The following is a 17,889-nucleotide window of genomic DNA, read 5'->3' on the forward strand; positions in this document are numbered from 1 at the left end:
GCCCCTGCATGACCCCTCACTGGGTGAGTGTATGTCTTGTCCTTAAATAAACAATATAACCCAATTTAAACCAACAATGACATTTAGGCAATTTGCAATTTATTGTGGAACGCCTTCCATTATTTCAGTACCTCCTATTTCTAGGTTACATAAATTCACAGTGAGGAAAGACTTAATGATGCAAAAAATTAAGACTCAGTCCAATTATAACTTCTTCAATTATTGCTCTTTGCATGTGGTGATATTGTTCCATGCTGCTAGAGATTCGCAAAGAATATTAGAAGGAATTTGGGACAGAAAATAATGGTTGCTAAATTCTTTTAAGCGGTTTGCAACAAAATAGCGTCTTATTCTGCAATAATTGTCTAAAATTTGGTTCTTCAGTATAATCTCGCAAAAAATGGCCTCCTATAAAATCTTGGCAAGGAAAATCTCTCAAGAAAATAATGTTATATATATATATATATATATATATATATATATATATATATATATATATATATATATATATATATATAAGAGTATATAAATGTTTAAAAACCAGAAAAATTAACTATTAAAATGGTTTAAATCATGTTAATATAAGGAAAAAAGAAATATTCCAAAATAAGCAATGTTTTGAAAAAATATGAAGTGTTTTTTGGGAGTAAATTGACATTTGAAAATATCACAACAAAATCTGTGACCCATTTGGTGGCGTAAACCGGAATGTAAAAAAAAAAACCATACCAGATAGGCGAAAGTGAGTGAAGGGAGAGTTGATGCGGGTGCTCGGCATTCTCCTCATCCTATCAAAGCTCACGATGAGCCAAGCCGTCAAGTCGATGGTGAGCAAGACCCTGAATACAAATGAGAGAAAGAGAGCACTTTGGTTGCACTCATCAAGCAACCATCTCTCAATTTATAATAAGAGGATAGTGGGGCATTACATACATGACATTCATGTATGTGAATCCTTCACATGTCATATTGAATGTGAACTCTTTACATTCACGTAACTCCTTCCACACTAACTTTTCATTAGTGCCTTGTGTCAAATTGGGTCACTCAAGGTTGGACTTGATCCAAAATATCAAACATTCTCTCACTTTACCCATTGACACGAAAAGACAAAAAATTGATGTTCTTTATCATTATCTCGATCCAATTTTCATGTGGGTTCATATGCTATCCGGTATCACAAGAATGAACCATATGAGTCATGGAGATGAACACCTCTTTATGAAATATCATATTTTCATGCAATATAATATAATTCATTTTTAGTGCTTTAGCATGTTAAGATTGTCTTTATTAATAGATTGGTCTCTAACCTATTCTATTGATTTTTAATATTGTTATTTTGATATCCTCTCTACCCAAATGAGAGATTCTTTATACAGAATCAATAATACACAAAGCCATAGAGAATTAATTTAACTTCGTAAATGTGATCACATATAATCATAATGTATTGTCATACATGAGAAGGAATCAAACAGACCCATCCCCTTTACATGTTGAGAATATAATCTCGATGCTAGACTTTTAGTAAGAGGTTCCATAGTAATTTCCTTCATACTGATTGTATCAATACACACTAGATTATTCTTAGTCATTTTTCTAACAACAAAGTACTTTAGCTCTATGGGTCGACATGAGGTTGAGCTGTTGTTGTTATTCGAGAAGTACACATAAGCTCCATTATCACCAAGGATTTTTAATGAAGTCCACTATACCAAGACCCATAATGCAGAAATTTCTTCACTGTTCTGCAGTGAGAGATGACATTGTGATTCCAAAAACAACAAGCTAAGATTATTTTAGCACTCTCACTTCTCATAAAGAGCCTTCTGAGTGCTTTCACTTCTTATAAAAAACCTTCATAGCAGTTGTTTTATTCTTTGTATGAGCAAAAAATTGCTCTATATGAGAATATTTATTCCAAAAAGATAAACATGAAGCTCTTTATTAATCTTTTCTAATATAAGTATAATTGAACCATTATCATTTTATTTTAGTAAAAATGATAATACTCATAGTTGTTTCATCTCCTTAATTTACAATGAATTGACTTCAATTGGTAAAACTAACAGATAATATAACTAGAGACAATTCAACACTATGCCTTTAAGTACGAACATGCTTCATGAGCTGATATACACATCTATTAGTATATCATGTATAAATTTAGAACACAATGACCTACCTTTGGGTAGAATTAATGTTTCATAAGGTCACATACAATCATAATATTGAATTTTAATACGGTTTAAAGAATTCTCAATCAACACAACTCATATTACTTTGATAATTACATAAGTCAGTTAATGAAGATATTTTATTGCAAACATACTCGTATTATGGAGCATGTCCATGCACACATGATAATGCATGCAAATATGTATTATATCATCAAAAAACATAAATTCATGCTTCAACTTATATGTATAAATAAATTTTGATGAAAACGTATCATATATGTCATGAATTTAATCATAATTCATGCTTCAATATTATGCATAACTTAAATAAAATAAAATGCATGTATAAGACATGCAAAAGTGATACTTTCATTATAATAAACACCTATAAAACATGAGAAAATGATAAAAACATGTTTTGATGAGTAAAACCTGAGCTTCTGAGTTGATCATACCTATCTTAAATCTCATGATGCAAGTCATTTAGATCAAATCCAACCTTATAAATGGATTTAGCATGGTCAATTTAATAAGAATTGATCCTTAAATCACATTTTTCAACAAAAAGTATGATTTTTTAAATCATAATTTTTGTGTTTTGGCAACCATTGATTTTTGAATTGCCAAAAAATGCACACAAAGTCTGATTAATTTCAGTGATTTAAATGTTGATATTCACTAAATAAATGATTTAGATCACATATATTGTGTCCAACTTGTTCAAAACAACTTGCATCAATGAAATCACAAAGAGGGGTATAAAGATAAGGGTGACATAAGGGGATGAGTGGAACCGATTTGAGGTATGTCCTAACCAAGAAAATGGAGCTATGTGGGTTTCAAGTTTGCACAATAATCAAGAAAAGAGCAGGGTTGTCACTTTTAACACAAATGCTTGGGAAGGCAAGGCAAGACAGTCAAAAACCATTTTTGGATGTAAAAAAGGCATCATTCAATGAAACCTCAATCAACATCAACATATTAACGAACGCATCTTAATCTCACAAGAAAGAGAGAAGAAAAAATCATTCAATTACAATTACAATTCTTTGTATGGTGGGGTTATTTTATAATGGAGAACATCATAAGCTCCTTGCTCATACATCCATGACTTGGATATATATATATATATATATATATATATATATATATATATATATATATATATATATATATATATATATATATATATATATATATATATATATATATATATATATATATATATATGGAAACAGAAAAACCAAGCTCATCTTCAGCCAATGATTCACATTTATAAGGACATAAACGGCACCAATAAAAAGAAGAAAGAAAAGTTAAAAAAAGAGAGACCAAGAACAACATATAAAACAATTTTTTTGTGGGGGTTAGGCAGACCCCTACCAGATATATCTTAAGCCCCATTACCACATGGGATACCACCTCGGTGGTAACATCTATAACTATGAAGCCGAACCCTTGAGTTTGTGAAGAGTGATGAGACAGGTAGGCCATCTTAAGATAGAGGGCACATCGAAGTTTATGGGCAGGCTTAAAGGCCTAACCAAAGTTATTAGTTGCCTGATATGTCATGCCAAATTGCCAGTTTGTAGGGGCAACGTTCCATGCGACGATGGTCTGCTGAGTAGAGAGAGATGTGACTCGGAAGGACAGAGCTTGGCCTCCAAGTGCAGAAAATGCTTGGTATGTGGCACCCCAGTTGTGGGACATCTGGATCCATCCGGTTCTGCTGCCCTTAACAGCAATGCTTCCAATATCTCCCGCTCCTCCCACGTTCATAACGTAGACAAGCAACCAGTATCCATTCCCTTGCAGGGTGAACTTGATGCCACCCTTGGACGGGCATGGGACCCTGCATTCCACCTCCATGGGTCAGTATTAATTGTAAATATTCTTTCTCGATATGAAATTCAAAATGACGGGTTTGATTGCACTTCATTGATTTATAAGTACATGTTTGTCATCGAGAAATGTAATCATATGGTCTCTGCGGTTGAAGTCCTCATGGCTAGGGGAGAGTATATAAACCTCATATGTTTTAGGGGTCTCATTCGGTGGTATGAACAGGAGGATCACTCTTGAACCCTGCAAGAATCAGTACCCTAGTGTAGCTATAAAATTTTGAATTATGAAAAGATGAAAATAACATAAAAAGCAGAAAAAATAATCCGGTAGTCACTCCTGCATTAGGGTCGAACCCCAAAACGCATGCCCGTGACTTTACCAAGAGAACAACTATATGCCCAATTTCACTTATTGGCTTTAAGCCCCATTGTGGTGATCAATATGATTTTGATCTTGGTGCGTTTTCAAAGATATATATAGGTAAATATATGGCGGTTCTCTACCATGACACCATATGATGGTACACACTCTAGTTTACTTACATAGATCTTGCCACCAAATGGTAAATTTGACTGTATATATAGGCGTGTTAAACATGATTTATTTGGTATATTATAAGGTTTTATCATGTTTAATACACCATAGGATTCTCTTTTTGAGATGGTGAAAATCAACAACTTACAATTCATGTAAATAATGGTGGTTTAAAAAAGATATAATACATCATATTTGAGTCAATTTTAACACATGAAAATAAGAAATACACTGTTGTAAATATGTTCCAACATTTAGATTTTGCTTTTGGAGCTTACATCTATGTAAATCAAGTGTGTACTATCATAGAAGTATATATATATATATATATATATATATATATATATATATATATATATATATATATATATATATATATATATATATACATATATGGTACTGTCTCATGGTATAGCTATGGTACACACCCTTGTTTGAATAGAACTAGCCACCAAATGGTAGATCTAACTGTACATATGAATTAAGCATAATTTATTGTCTATCTTAAAAGGTTTTATCATGTTTAATGCACCACAAGTTTCATTTTTGAGTTCATAAGAAATCAATGGCTCACAATTTATGAAAATAGTGATGGTTTAAAAATGATACAAAACATCATGTATATTTCAATCAAACTTTAATACATGAAAATAATAAATAGAACATCCTAAACATCATTCAAAAGTTGGATTTTGCTTTTAGGAGCATAGACCTATGTAAATCAAGTGTGCAATGATGGTACAATACCACCATAGAAGCAAAGAAACAAGGATCCCTTTCATAGGTTTCTTAGAACACTATATGTTAAGATGGAGTTTTATGTCACAAGGACATGGATACGAGCCGTGAATTTGCTGAGTACTGGACAATTCACAATTTCTTTAAAAAATATGACATAAGATTTTTTTATTCTAAAATGGTTAAAATGTGTTTAATTTGTGAAAATGAGAATTCAAAAAAACTTCAACCATTTTATTTCTCAACTTTTGATATATATATATATATATATATATATATATATATATATATATATATATATATATATATATATATATATATATATATATATATATATATATATATATATATATATATATATATATATAGAATACAACTGCTGATATGCTATTTACAACAAAATACAAGCATTATCAAGAATGATATCAGTTAACGAGATTGGTAACTCATATCGTTAACTGATATCGCGTGAATATCTCAACGATATCATGTATTAATATAATTGAGGATAAAAGTGTGACTCAACAATATCATGAGTTGATATCGTTGAGATAATAACATGAATATCTCAACGATATCATGAGTTGATATCGTTGAGATAATAACATGAATATCTCAACGATATCATGAATTGATATTGTTGAGATATATCAATGTGAATTTCTCAATGATATCATGAACATGATATCGTTGAGGATAATCTACTAAGACTCCCCCTCAAACTGTGGCAAGAATATCTCTAACGCCCAGTTTGCAAACCAAGTGCTGAAAAGATTCTCGTCCAAGTGTCTTTGTGAAAAGATCAGCTATTTGGTCCGTTCATGAAAGACTGGATTAGTTGCGATGTGAAGGGCTGCCTGATTATCACAACAAATATTGACCGAGAGAGGATGCTTAACCTGAAGATCAAGTAACAAGCTTTTAAGCCAAATGATCTCACAAGCAGTGTTTTCCATGGATCTATATTCGGACTCAGCAGAAGATTGAGAAACTGTCACCTACTTAGTCTTCCATGAGATGAGACTGGAACCAAGGAAAATACAGTAGCCAGTAACATATCAACAAGTTTGCGGGTAGGCAGCCCAGTCTGAATCACAGAAAGCATTGAGTTGGAAAAGAATACCACGTTGGAACAAAAGGCCCTGTCTAGGTCAAGATTTGATATATCGCACAACACAAAGAGCAGCATGGAAGTGTAACTCATGTAGTTGATGCATGTATCGACTAAGAACATGAACCACATATTATAGATCCGGCCTTGTAATACTTAAATAAAGTAAGTGTCCCATTAGCCGATGATATTTTGTTGGGTCAGATAGCGGTGGTCCACAATCTGCATCAAGCCCATGCTTTTGTTCCATAGGAAATTCGATGGGTTTGGATCCCAATAAACCCATCTCATTGACAATCTCTAGAGCATATTTTTGTTGATACAAATAGATGCCAGATTTTTATTGCGCTACTTCTAGACCCAGTAAATATTTTAAGGATCCTAAATCCTTCATATAGAATTGTTGAGACAGAAATTACTTAAACTGCTCAATCTCTGCTGAATGATTTTCTGCAATAACCAGGTCATCAACATAGACGAGTACGACCATAAAAATATGATGTTTGGAATAGACAAACTAGGAATAATCCGCCTTTGATTGTTTGAAACTGAACTTTTCAAGAGCACGTGAGAATTTTGAGAACCAATTTCTTGGGGCCTACTTTAAACCATAAAGAGATTTATTTAGTTTATAGACTAAATTCTTCCCCTGTTTACATGTAAGAACTTTCGAGATATATATAGAATACAACTGCTGATGTGCTATTTACAACAAAATACAAGCATTATCAAGAACAATATCAGTTAACGATATTGGTAACTGATAACGTCAACAGATATCGTGTGAATATCTCAACGATATCATGAATTGATATCGTTGAGGATAACAACGTGACTCAACGATATCATGAGTTGATATCGTTGAGATAACAGCGTAAATATCTCAACGATATCATGAATTGATTTCATTGAGATATAACGGCGTACAATATCAGTGTGAATTCCTCAACGATGATAATCTTCTAAGATAATTTGACATTTTTAATATATAAATTTTTCATAGAATAAGAATGATTAAAACAATTTAAGTATATATATGCATATATAAGGTAAGGTAAGGGAAGGGTAGGGAAGGGAAGGGGGAGAACTTACCTACGGAACGATACAGGAACAATGCCAGCATGCCAATCGGCAATCTGCATGAAGGCTGGTTTGGCCATGTCGAAATGCTTGCGGGGAGGGTTGCACCACCCTCCATTATCTGAAGCCTGTGCCCAGTTTGGTGGGCAAAGGTTTGTGGCTGTGATTGTTATGATGGGAGATCCTTTAAGGCAATGAGGTCCATCACTACACCTCATCTGGTAACAGGTGCCACATCCAAGACCATCATTAAATAGAGTGGTGCTTAGTGCTGCTGTATCGGTTCCATACCCGCTGCTGAAAAGGTTCCCGTATCCACATGCCCCTCCTGTATGCATGGCCCAAATCCATGAACAAATTTTTAAATTTTACAACACAATTTTTATATATGGGAGGGCCATTTCTTGGTGAAGTTTTAGATTTAAAAAGGCGTGCAACACACGGATTTTTCATGAGGTTACCCATCTCTGTACTATTTTCACCCAAACATGCTAACTTCATGTGTTTTGATGAGATATCTAAGCCATCACTTGTTTCAAAATTGTAGCACAAGGATTTTCAAAGAGGTCACTAATCAGGGTACTATTCTCACCCAATAACGCTCGACTTTAGAGTTTTGATGGGAAGTCCAAGACCTGTGTTCAGGTTAAGTTTATAGGTCTAACATAAGAAAGTGTGATCTTGACAATGTAATATATATCATGCTAAAAAAACAAAGTCGACATGATTTTGTCTGCTTGGAAATGCGGATCACCCTTTTCCTATGCAGCCGAGCAAGCAATTAAGCAAAAATAAAGAGGCATATAGAAGGACATACCCATGGTCTCCGATGCTGTTTGGTCACCATAGAAAGTGGCATGAGCAGGGGTCCATGCACCGGGCTGGAATCCACCACTGGGCGGCGGTTTGCTGCCACGGTATGGTGACTTGCCAGCGGCTTGAAGATGAAGAGGCCATGAGCTGAGCAGTACCAGGCAGAGGAGAAGGGCGTAGCTCAGTGAGGGCATGAAGCCAATGCTAAGTATGTTACAAAGCATACCTACTCCAATGCCAGCTCGTCCGGATCGCCTTCCTGCAAGCATTACTTCGTTCTACTTTGATCTGGGCAAGTATATAGATTTGCAGATATGTATGGCTGCATTGACTATTTGAAGAGGCTACTTTAGCCTAATATTATCATTGATGACACTGAGTCCAAAACTGTTAGCCGTGCTGCCATGAAGTCTCTCTCTCTCTCTCTCTCTCTCTCTCTCTCTCTCTTCCAAGACGTGCAATCCACATTGGGCATTTTCATGTGCCCTCACATCGTGCATCCTTGTAGTAGAGTTGGTGGCAAACCGCACTAGGTTTGAAACTTCATCTTCTTTTGTCTCAAAACGAATAAAAATATGATCATCAACATTTTCATAAGTATCTTTCAAAGGAATGTCTCCTGTAATATCCACTAACATTTGCAAGAGAAAGAGAGAGATTTTAAATGCCCTTTGATTATGTGTAACTTTTTAAGAATAATTTACGTAAAAGGAACTCAATGCATGATAAATTTAGTTTTAGCCAGTTTAATTTTTCACTATTTAAGATGAACGACTATTTTTTAAAGAATCCGCTAAGATGACCCCTTAAGTTGTTTGGGGATAATATTTGCTAGTCATTAAACACCTTTTATCTCTTTCTTTCTTTCTTTATGTAACTAACCTTGCAGATATGATCAGCCCCAAGGGGTTTGGTGCAGTGAAAGGGGCCTTGGTCGCTAGACAAACTGTCAGGGTTTCATTCCCATGAGCATCAGCCTTTTACATTAATGAGGGCAAGGGATAAACTTTTGTTTAGCAACTCTCTGTGAGCGAGGGGTGCATCACAAGTTTACACCATTAGAACAACAACCCTAACTACAACAAAGGTAGCCAACATGACTAGGTTTCTGATTCCAAGGGTGGTTTCTCCATTTTTCATGAACAAAAACCCTGCAGATATGATCTGTATGTTTTTGTTATCAGGAATAGATTATTAAATCATTGAAGTATGGCATGTTGGCAGGTTCTTATAAGGCTTCAAAATCAACAACCTACAATTTGTGATATTTTCTTGGATCAAAAAATCCTATTTCTTGTAAAAAAAAAACTATCCAAGATACCACTCCCTAGTACTTTAAACATACTGAATCCATCTATATATGAGATCTGATTGGATAAAAAAAGAACGTTTGTAGCAAATATTATACTGAGTCGACTTTTATATCACCATGCTGCAGTCAACCATATAACGTAACACATAAACTTTCGGATATCACTTAATTTGTAGCTCTTCAAAGAGTAAAAGTAACATACCCTGGCGTCTGAGCAATTTCTTAAGAATGGTAGGTTTCCATTTCAAAAATTTGAAAAAGTGAGAGAGTTATACATAAATTCACCATACATCAAGTGACTATATGTAAATTAACTCTTATCACTGTAAGTCCAGTCTGCAATGCGTTCAAGATCTCTGGTGATTCTGCCATTAGCTATTATTGCTAACATGCAGAGCAAAAGCAGAAGGTGACGTAACCAAAGGCAGCCTTCAACGCTTTCAAGGGGGTTGTCGATTAAAGTACAAAAAATGTTAAAAGAAAATTAATTTATAATATCCAGGGAGCGAGAATCATCCTTTTTGATTGTATGATAAAATAGACATTTAAGGTAAAAAGAATATATGAAATTAATTTATAATATCCGGTGAGTGATAACCATTGTTTTTAATTCTGTGACAAATTAAGTGCTCGATCTCCAAATAATAAACCAACATGGGACCCGGAAAAACAGGAGAACACTTCCTTTTCCTTGCACTGAATATTGTGAAAATGGAGAAGTAATATATGACCTTTTTCTCTTTTTCCTTAGGAGAGATAAAAGAGACAACATGATTCAAAGTCTTGGTTTTATACGTATATTCATTGAAAATATCTTCAGTGGAAAGGTTTGCAAAAGGTGTAGGGTACGTTATGGTCTGGATGAGGGGTCTGAGAACGTTGGACCCAAATCCAGTTTAGTCTTTAGAGGGTTTTTATCCAGAATTTTTTTTTATAGTTAAACAACACTAGTGCCTTAAAAAACATTATAGAGAATCACAAGTGGTTGGGATCTATCCAAGCCTACAGTTTGTGCTTCCCACCATAGTGACAAATATGGCGAGATTTATGAAAATCTCGCCATAATATCGTGAGAAATTGCCTGCAAGTTTAAAACGGAAATTTCTTGCTAGATTTTCAAAATATCATGAGATTTATGAAAAAACATAAATACTGAGATTTAAACGGGATATTTACTTTTTAAACAGCTGTTTATCTTGAAAAAACCATGTGTTTTTAATTTTAAATAATGTTTATAAATATTTTCTTATAAAAATTATTTTTTTATATTTTAATTTATTTTTTATTGCCAGATTTTGCCAAAAAACATGAGATTTATGAAAAATTTTCAAATTATCACGAGTTTTTGAAAAATGATATTTTGCCGTTTTTAACTTTTGTCAGTGCTTCCCCACTAAGTGGGACCTTTTTTAAACTTGATAAGCACCTCAGGATTCACTTGGTATTCTTTGGAGCCGAGTTTGGCAGGGATTCTCCTCCACTTGGGTCATCATATTAGGATTTTAGCCCTCTCCTTAGCCTCCGTGTAGGTCTGGTCAATCTTCAGAGCCAAATCTAGCACTTTATTTCCAGATACCGATTCTCAAAATAAGGTCAAAAAGTATTTTTGGTTTATGTTAGATTTATATATTTGGACTTGAATTTTGTCTTCTTTTACCAGATCCATCAATACCACATATGTTTTTTTACCAGATCCATCAATACCACATATGTTTTGGATCAGGATTGAATTCAGATCGGTGTCATGTTTTTTCTTTTTGGATAGGCCAAGGAAAAAACCACCCCATCACCAACCGCAGATTGTTTGGCCTTCAGGAACCAACCAAGCCTAGTTTGGTAGCCCAATCAAGTTGAAAAAACAGTGGGTCATTTGAATGTAATGGTAACCAGTAATATTGTTCATTTGAATCCATACCCAGTCTACTTGACTCAAATCAACGAGTTCGGTTTCACTCATCCCATATGTCATCACCCATGTTCATCTTGTGATGCAAGTTGTTTCGATCAAATCTGACCCTATAGATGGATTGAGCATATAGACGATTTAATAAGAATCAATCCTTAGATAATATTATTCAATAAAAAATATGGTTTTTAAATTACAAATTTTCTGTTTTGTCAACCGTTGATTTTTGAATGGACAAAAAAGTCCTGCCTATAGGGCTGGTAAACTAACAAAACAGATCACGACTCAGCTCGATTCAGATAGTCACGAACTCATTCGTATAGCTGGCAAGCCGAGCCATGAGCATCTTGTTAAGCTTACACGAGTTGAGCCCGAACACAGGGTGTTTAGCTCGGGAGGGCCTCTATAGATAAAATATATATATTTATATATAACATATATTTTAAGTATAATATATAAAAAATAACTCCGCCTGTGTATAACTGTTTAGTTATACACTGCCGGTCCCAAGCCCGGATAAAGGAGGAGGGTTGCGATAGGCCTGTGACAGCCAGCATAAAAACTTAGTCATACCCTATGAAAATGAACCAATATGAGATTTTCGTTGGGGCGTTCCCTACTGAGCGACGCGCTGTACTCTCTAGGCCCGGAGGCAGTGATAAATGGGCAAGGGTTGCTAGGTCGTCGCCCAGAAGCGACGCGTCACACCGGCGCCCGAGTGTGGTGTCAAATAGGCAAGGGTTCCCTCACTTTGTTGGACGGGTGGGGGTAAAGAAGTTAGTCCAAGACCATAAAATTAGGTTAGCCACTTGAAACATAGGGTCTTTAACTGGTAAGTTGGTAGAGTTAGTAGATGTTATGTGTAGGAGAAAGATTGATATTTTATGTCTACAAGAGACCAAATGGGTAGGTGAGAATGCAAAAGTGATAGAACCTTGGGGATATAAGATTTGGTATACAAGAATAAATAAGAATAGGAATGGAGTAGGGATTGTTATGAGTCGTCAGTTTATAGATAATGTAGTTGAGGTCCGTAGGAAGGGTGATAGAATTTTATTTATTAAATTAGTATTAGGTACGGATATTATTAATATTATTAGTGTTTATGCACCTCAAGTAGGTTTAGATGATTCCATTAAGCATCAATTTTGGGAAGATTTAGATGGAGTAGTACAAGGGATATCTTATGGAGAAAAGCTTTTCATCGGCGGTGACCTTAATGGACATGTAGGCATTAGTAGGGATGGATTTGAGAGTATTCATGGAGGCTATGTTATAGGAGAAAGAAATGAAAGTGGAGAAAGGATTTTAGATTTTTGTTTGTCCTATGATATGATCTTAGCAAACACTTGGTTTAGGAAGAGGGAGTCTCACCTAGTAACATTTAAAAGTTGGGTTAATACGAGTTAGATAGATTTTTTCCTACTTAGAAAGAGAGATAGGGGTTGTTGCATTGATTGTAAGGTTATACCGGGAGAAAGTGTAGCTACACAACATAGAGTCTTAATTTTAGATCTTAGAATTAGACAAAGCCGCAAAATGGATAGACATAGGATAGATCCTAGAATTAAGTGGGAGGCACTGAAAGAAGCTAAATAAGGAATGTTTGTAGAGCAGATAGTTAAGGAAGTTGATTGGTGTCTCGAGGAGGATTCAGAATCAATGTGGAATAAGATAGCGGGTGGCATGAGAAAAGTGGCTAAGGAGGTATTGGGTGAGTCTAAAGGCGGTGCACCACTAGGTAAGGATACATCATGGTGGAACGAGGATGTCAAATTAGCTATTAAGGTTAAAAGAGAGTGTTATAGAAATCTAAGAGTCGTGATAATGAGAATTTGGAGAAGTATATGATAGCAAAGAAGGAAGCTAAAAAAGTAGTTTGAAACGCGAGGGCTAAGGTATATAAGGAGGTTTATGACAGGTTGGATACCAAAGAAGGCAAGAAAGATATTTATAGGCTTGCAAAGATGAGAGATAGGAAATCGAGGGATTTAGGTATGGTTAGATGTATCAAAGATGAAACGCAAAGGGTTTTAGTCAAAGATGAGAAGATTAAGGAGAGATGGAAAAATTATTTTGATAAGCTGTTTAATGATAGTCATGCTCAAGATCTTGGAGACTTCTCCATTCCTTTTCATGAGATAAATCGTGACTTCATGCGCAAGATTCAAAAGAAAGAAATTGCAGAGGCTTTAAAGAAAATGAAATCAAGAAGGGCAATTGGCCCAGATGGTATACCTATCGAGGCTTGGAAATGCTTGGGAAAGAAAGGTTTAGAATGGTTGATAAATCTTTTTAACTTGATTTGGCGAACAAATAAGATGCCTAATGAGTGGAGGAAGAGTACTTTGGTGCCTTTATATAAGAATAAGGGTGATATACAAGATTGCACAAACTATCGTGGTATAAAACTCATGAGTCATACTATGAAACTTTGGGAGAGGGTGATTAAGTCTAGGTTGAGAAAGGTTGTCATGATATCGAAGAATCAATTTGTTTTTTTGCCTGGAAGATCAACTATGGAAGCTATACATCTTCTTAGACAACTTATTGAAAGATATAGAGAGAGAAACAAAGATTTGCATATGGTTTTTATTGATTTAGAGAAGGCATACAATAGAGTACCTAGGGACGTTCTCTGGTGGACAATGATGAAGAAAGGTGTTTCTCTCAAGTACATTAGTATAATTAAAGATATGTATGAAGGAGTAGTAACCAATGTCCGAACTTGTGGAGGGATGACAACCAATTTTCCGATAACGGTTGGGTTACATCAATGATCTGCTTTAAGCCCTTTCCTATTTGCGATAGTGATGGATGAGCTTACGAGATCAATTCAAGAAAATGTACCGTGGTGTATGTTGTTTGCTGATGATATTGTTTTGATTGATGAGTCTAGAGCTGGGGTTAATGCTAAGTTAGAATTATGGAGACAGACATTGGAAGCTAGAGGTTTTAAGTTGAGTAAGAGTAAAACTGAATATATGGAATGTCGGTTTAGTAAGCAACGAAGTAGTGATGGGAGTGTAGTGAAGCTTGGTGAGCAAGAAATACCGGTGAATGATTATTTCAAATATTTGGGATCCATCATTCAAAAGTATGGAGAAATTGATGGAGATGTAAATCATAGGATAAAAGTTGGGTGGATGAAATGGAAAAGTGCAACTGGAGTGCTGTGCGATCGTAGAATGCCATTGCGGTTGAAGGAAAAGTTTTATAGGACGACTATTAGACCCAATTTACTATATGGTACGAAATGTTGGGCTGCCAAGAGACATCATATTCAAAAAATGAGTGTAGCTGAGATGCGGATGCTTAGATGGATGTGTGGAAATACAATAAAAGATAAGATTCGGAACGAGGAGATACGTAAGAAGGTAGGTGTTGCACCCATTGAAAATAAGATGCGAGAGAATCGTTTACGGTGGTTTGGACATATTCGGCGAAGGCCTAATGATGTTCAAGTTAGAAGGTTGGAGAAATGGGAAAATATATTAGTTAAAAGAGGTCGGGGTAGGCCTAGGAAGACTTGGATGGAGATGATAGGAAAGGATATGAATGCTTGGAACCTCACCGAAGACATGACATTGGATAGAAATGATTGGAGGAAAAGGATTCATGTGGAAGACCCAAAATGAATTTCTTTTTTGGTTCATATCGCTGACCCCAATTGTTTTGGGATGAAGGCGTTGTTGTTGTTGTATAATATATAAAAAATGCATAAAATATATGCATAAAGAGAAGGATGAATGAACAATATATACATAAAATATGAACTATTAAGTGTAATATAAAAAAAAATATATTTTAAGTTTAATATAAAAAATATATATTTCATGTATAAATAACATAGAATGTTTTTGCACGAGTCGGCTCGTGTTTTGGCTAAAGAGTCAAGCCATAAGCTCAATCCACTGGTAAACGAGTCGATCCTGAACATGCCCTGCTCGGTTCGTTGGGTTCATTTACCAGCCTTACCTGTTTAACTGCAAGACAAGTGTTGATGGGTCCCACATGACATGCCACAAACAAGCTAAAATTGGCGGAGCCTGAAGACTGTGCCGGAAGCGTGTTTGGTTTTCAGCAAAAGCATGACGTGTTCGGCGAAATGTGATTGCAACCTCTCTCTCTCTCTCTCTCATGTTTTTTTTTTTATCTTAGCTATTCATCAAGATGCTACGCTAACTCTCCTTGTTGAGTCCATGATTTTTTTTTGGTTCAGTGGATTGTGGATCCTTATCCTTTGGATCGTATTTATTACCGCAATCTCTTATGATGAAGCTAGTGTATATCTTATGATTAGGGGTGTCAATGAGTCAGGTTTGACCCGAAACTGACTCATACCAAACCCTGTAGGGTCAAGGTTTGGTAATAAACAAGGAGGTCCCATTAGAAACCGGGTCAGATTCAAAGGATTTGATTAATATATAGAGCTGGGTATGGTTTATAAAATTTCATATCAGACCTGGGCATGATCGGGGAGATCCGACTATGATATGCAACTTTTTAATGTAAAAAAATAAAAAATTTAATTTTACCAGGTATGGTCCAGGTCGGGTTTATGCAATCCTAATAGGATCCAGGTATGGTTTCTCTTATGGTAGGTCTGATTGGACTCGAGTCCAGACCCTGGTACCAGCATCTTAAATCAAATATGGGTTTGGTCTCACTTGGGTCTGAACCAAACCCGACCTGTTGGCACCCCTACTTATGATGCCACTTTCATACAAAGCAAAAGGGTTTTACATGGAAAGACGGAGGCCTCACTATCTCTTTCTCATGTGATACCTGTTTTACTTCCAAACAAGGGAAATGGGGCCTCTTTCCCATGTTATGGGGTGAAACAAACGCCCACTTGTAACTGAATCACACACAATGTGTAAGCTGAAAGTTAGACCAAGTTCACACCAACTAGGTGTGTGCCCGATCATGATCGAGTGGTGCATCAATGATGTCACTTGGTTTGTTATTCGAATGATATATGCTTTCACATAGGCTTTGTTTGGAAACTGGTTGTTCAAGGGAGTTTATGCATTTGGAAAAGACATTGCTGGTTGTTCAAGGGAGTTTAGGCTTTGTTTATGCGGGTTTCAAACTTGTGATACCATAATAAAGTTGTCAAAACTTTTCCTATTCTCACAAACACTGTGATCTTGGAAAGATGAAACTTGTGCTGTATTTGTGAGTGGTCACTTGAGCATGAGACCATGGATCACGTGCTAAACATATATAGCATGTTGCTGGTGGCATGCATGCATAGAATTGAACTCCTGCTTCTTTATGTACTTATTTATTTATCACCGTGGACCGGGTCTTTTAATAGACCCACCCCTCTATGAGGTAAAACCCCAGATCAGGACATGACCACCCTGCCTTACGTGCCCCATCCACCATAAAGCTGCGGACAAACCCTCACACAAGCGACCAGCCACCCTGCTTCTTATGTAGTTAATTAGCAGGCGAGTCTTGTTAATCCAGGGTTCTCCTTCAACACATGCTTCTGTCCAAAGCTGTGAAGCATGTGTTGAAGGAGTTGTTAGGAAGGACAACTCTCTCCTTATGATCATAAAAAAGCACAAACTACACATAACACGTACCAGATTTAGAGTTGTTCGGTCCAAACATGACTTAGGTCCACTATTATATCTCTCTATCTCTTTATCACACAATAGAGAAGAGCTGTCCTTCCTTTTTATTAACAATTTTAGTGGTTATAAGTTTTGATTACAAGAATATCTAGAAACATCTTCATTGTGAGTCTTGTAGCATGAACTAAGCTTTCTTTCCTTCTTCTTAGCTAGATTGCAGGGATGATTTTCTTTTCCTTCCTTCTCATTAGTTGGTTTGTGATGAATATTTTCTTGTCTTGTACAATCATCAAGATAGCAACTTTTTTCCTCCATGTTGATGGATCTTTCCTTCATGACGCGCAGGCCCTTCTGAATGTCTGCACTGGTTTGGTGTAGATCTGATCCATCATCATCAATTGGATCTAGGTTTGTCACATTAATCTTCACACACCCCCTCGAGCTAATCCCTCCAAGAATAAGCTTGTCCTTAAAATATTGAAATTTTGATCCAGGTAGAGCCTTTGTAAGAATGTCAGCAATTTGACCTTCAGAAGGTATGAATTGAACTTCGATTTCTCCTTGAACAACTCTATCTCACAAAATGATTATCAATCTTTATGTGTTTCGTCTTGGCATGAAACACTGAATTAGCAGTTAAGTATTTAGCTCTTATAATGTAGCACCAGAAAACCAGAACAATACCCAAAACCTTCAAGAGTTGTTTAAGCCACATTAATTCTGAAATGACTCCTATAAGGGCCTTGTATTTAGCCTATGTGCTCGACCGTGCAACAATA

The 17,889-nt window shown here is 35.7% G+C and overlaps 1 protein-coding gene across 1 annotated transcript; it reads right to left on the minus strand.

The window, feature by feature from the left end:
- Positions 1–3,722: 3,722 nt before the first annotated feature.
- On the minus strand, positions 3,723–8,498 carry LOC149817719 (expansin-A7-like). The gene is made up of 3 exons (XM_089986057.1): positions 8,309–8,498; positions 7,504–7,819; positions 3,723–4,035 (listed from the first exon to the last, which is right to left on the minus strand). Exons 1-3 carry the CDS (start codon positions 8,496–8,498, stop codon positions 3,723–3,725), a joined length of 819 nt encoding a protein of 272 aa, XP_089842183.1.
- Positions 8,499–17,889: the final 9,391 nt, after the last annotated feature.

This window comes from Nuphar pumila, chromosome 13, assembly GCF_984573655.1.
Source record: "Nuphar pumila chromosome 13, dmNupPumi1.hap1.1, whole genome shotgun sequence".
Taxonomy (NCBI): Eukaryota; Viridiplantae; Streptophyta; class Magnoliopsida; order Nymphaeales; family Nymphaeaceae; genus Nuphar; species Nuphar pumila.

Excerpts from the sequence above, each read along its gene's own strand:
- LOC149817719 (XM_089986057.1), bottom strand. The coding sequence starts at position 8,498 with ATGCCCTCACTGAGCTACGCCCTTCTCCTCTGCCTGGTACTGCTCAGC. Across the intron at positions 7,820-8,308 it reads AACAGCATCGGAGACCATGG|GAGGGGCATGTGGATACGGG; the intron begins GTATGTCCTTCT and ends CCATGCATACAG. Across the intron at positions 4,036-7,503 it reads GTTCCTGTATCGTTCCGTAG|GGTCCCATGCCCGTCCAAGG; the intron begins GTAAGTTCTCCC and ends GGTGGAATGCAG.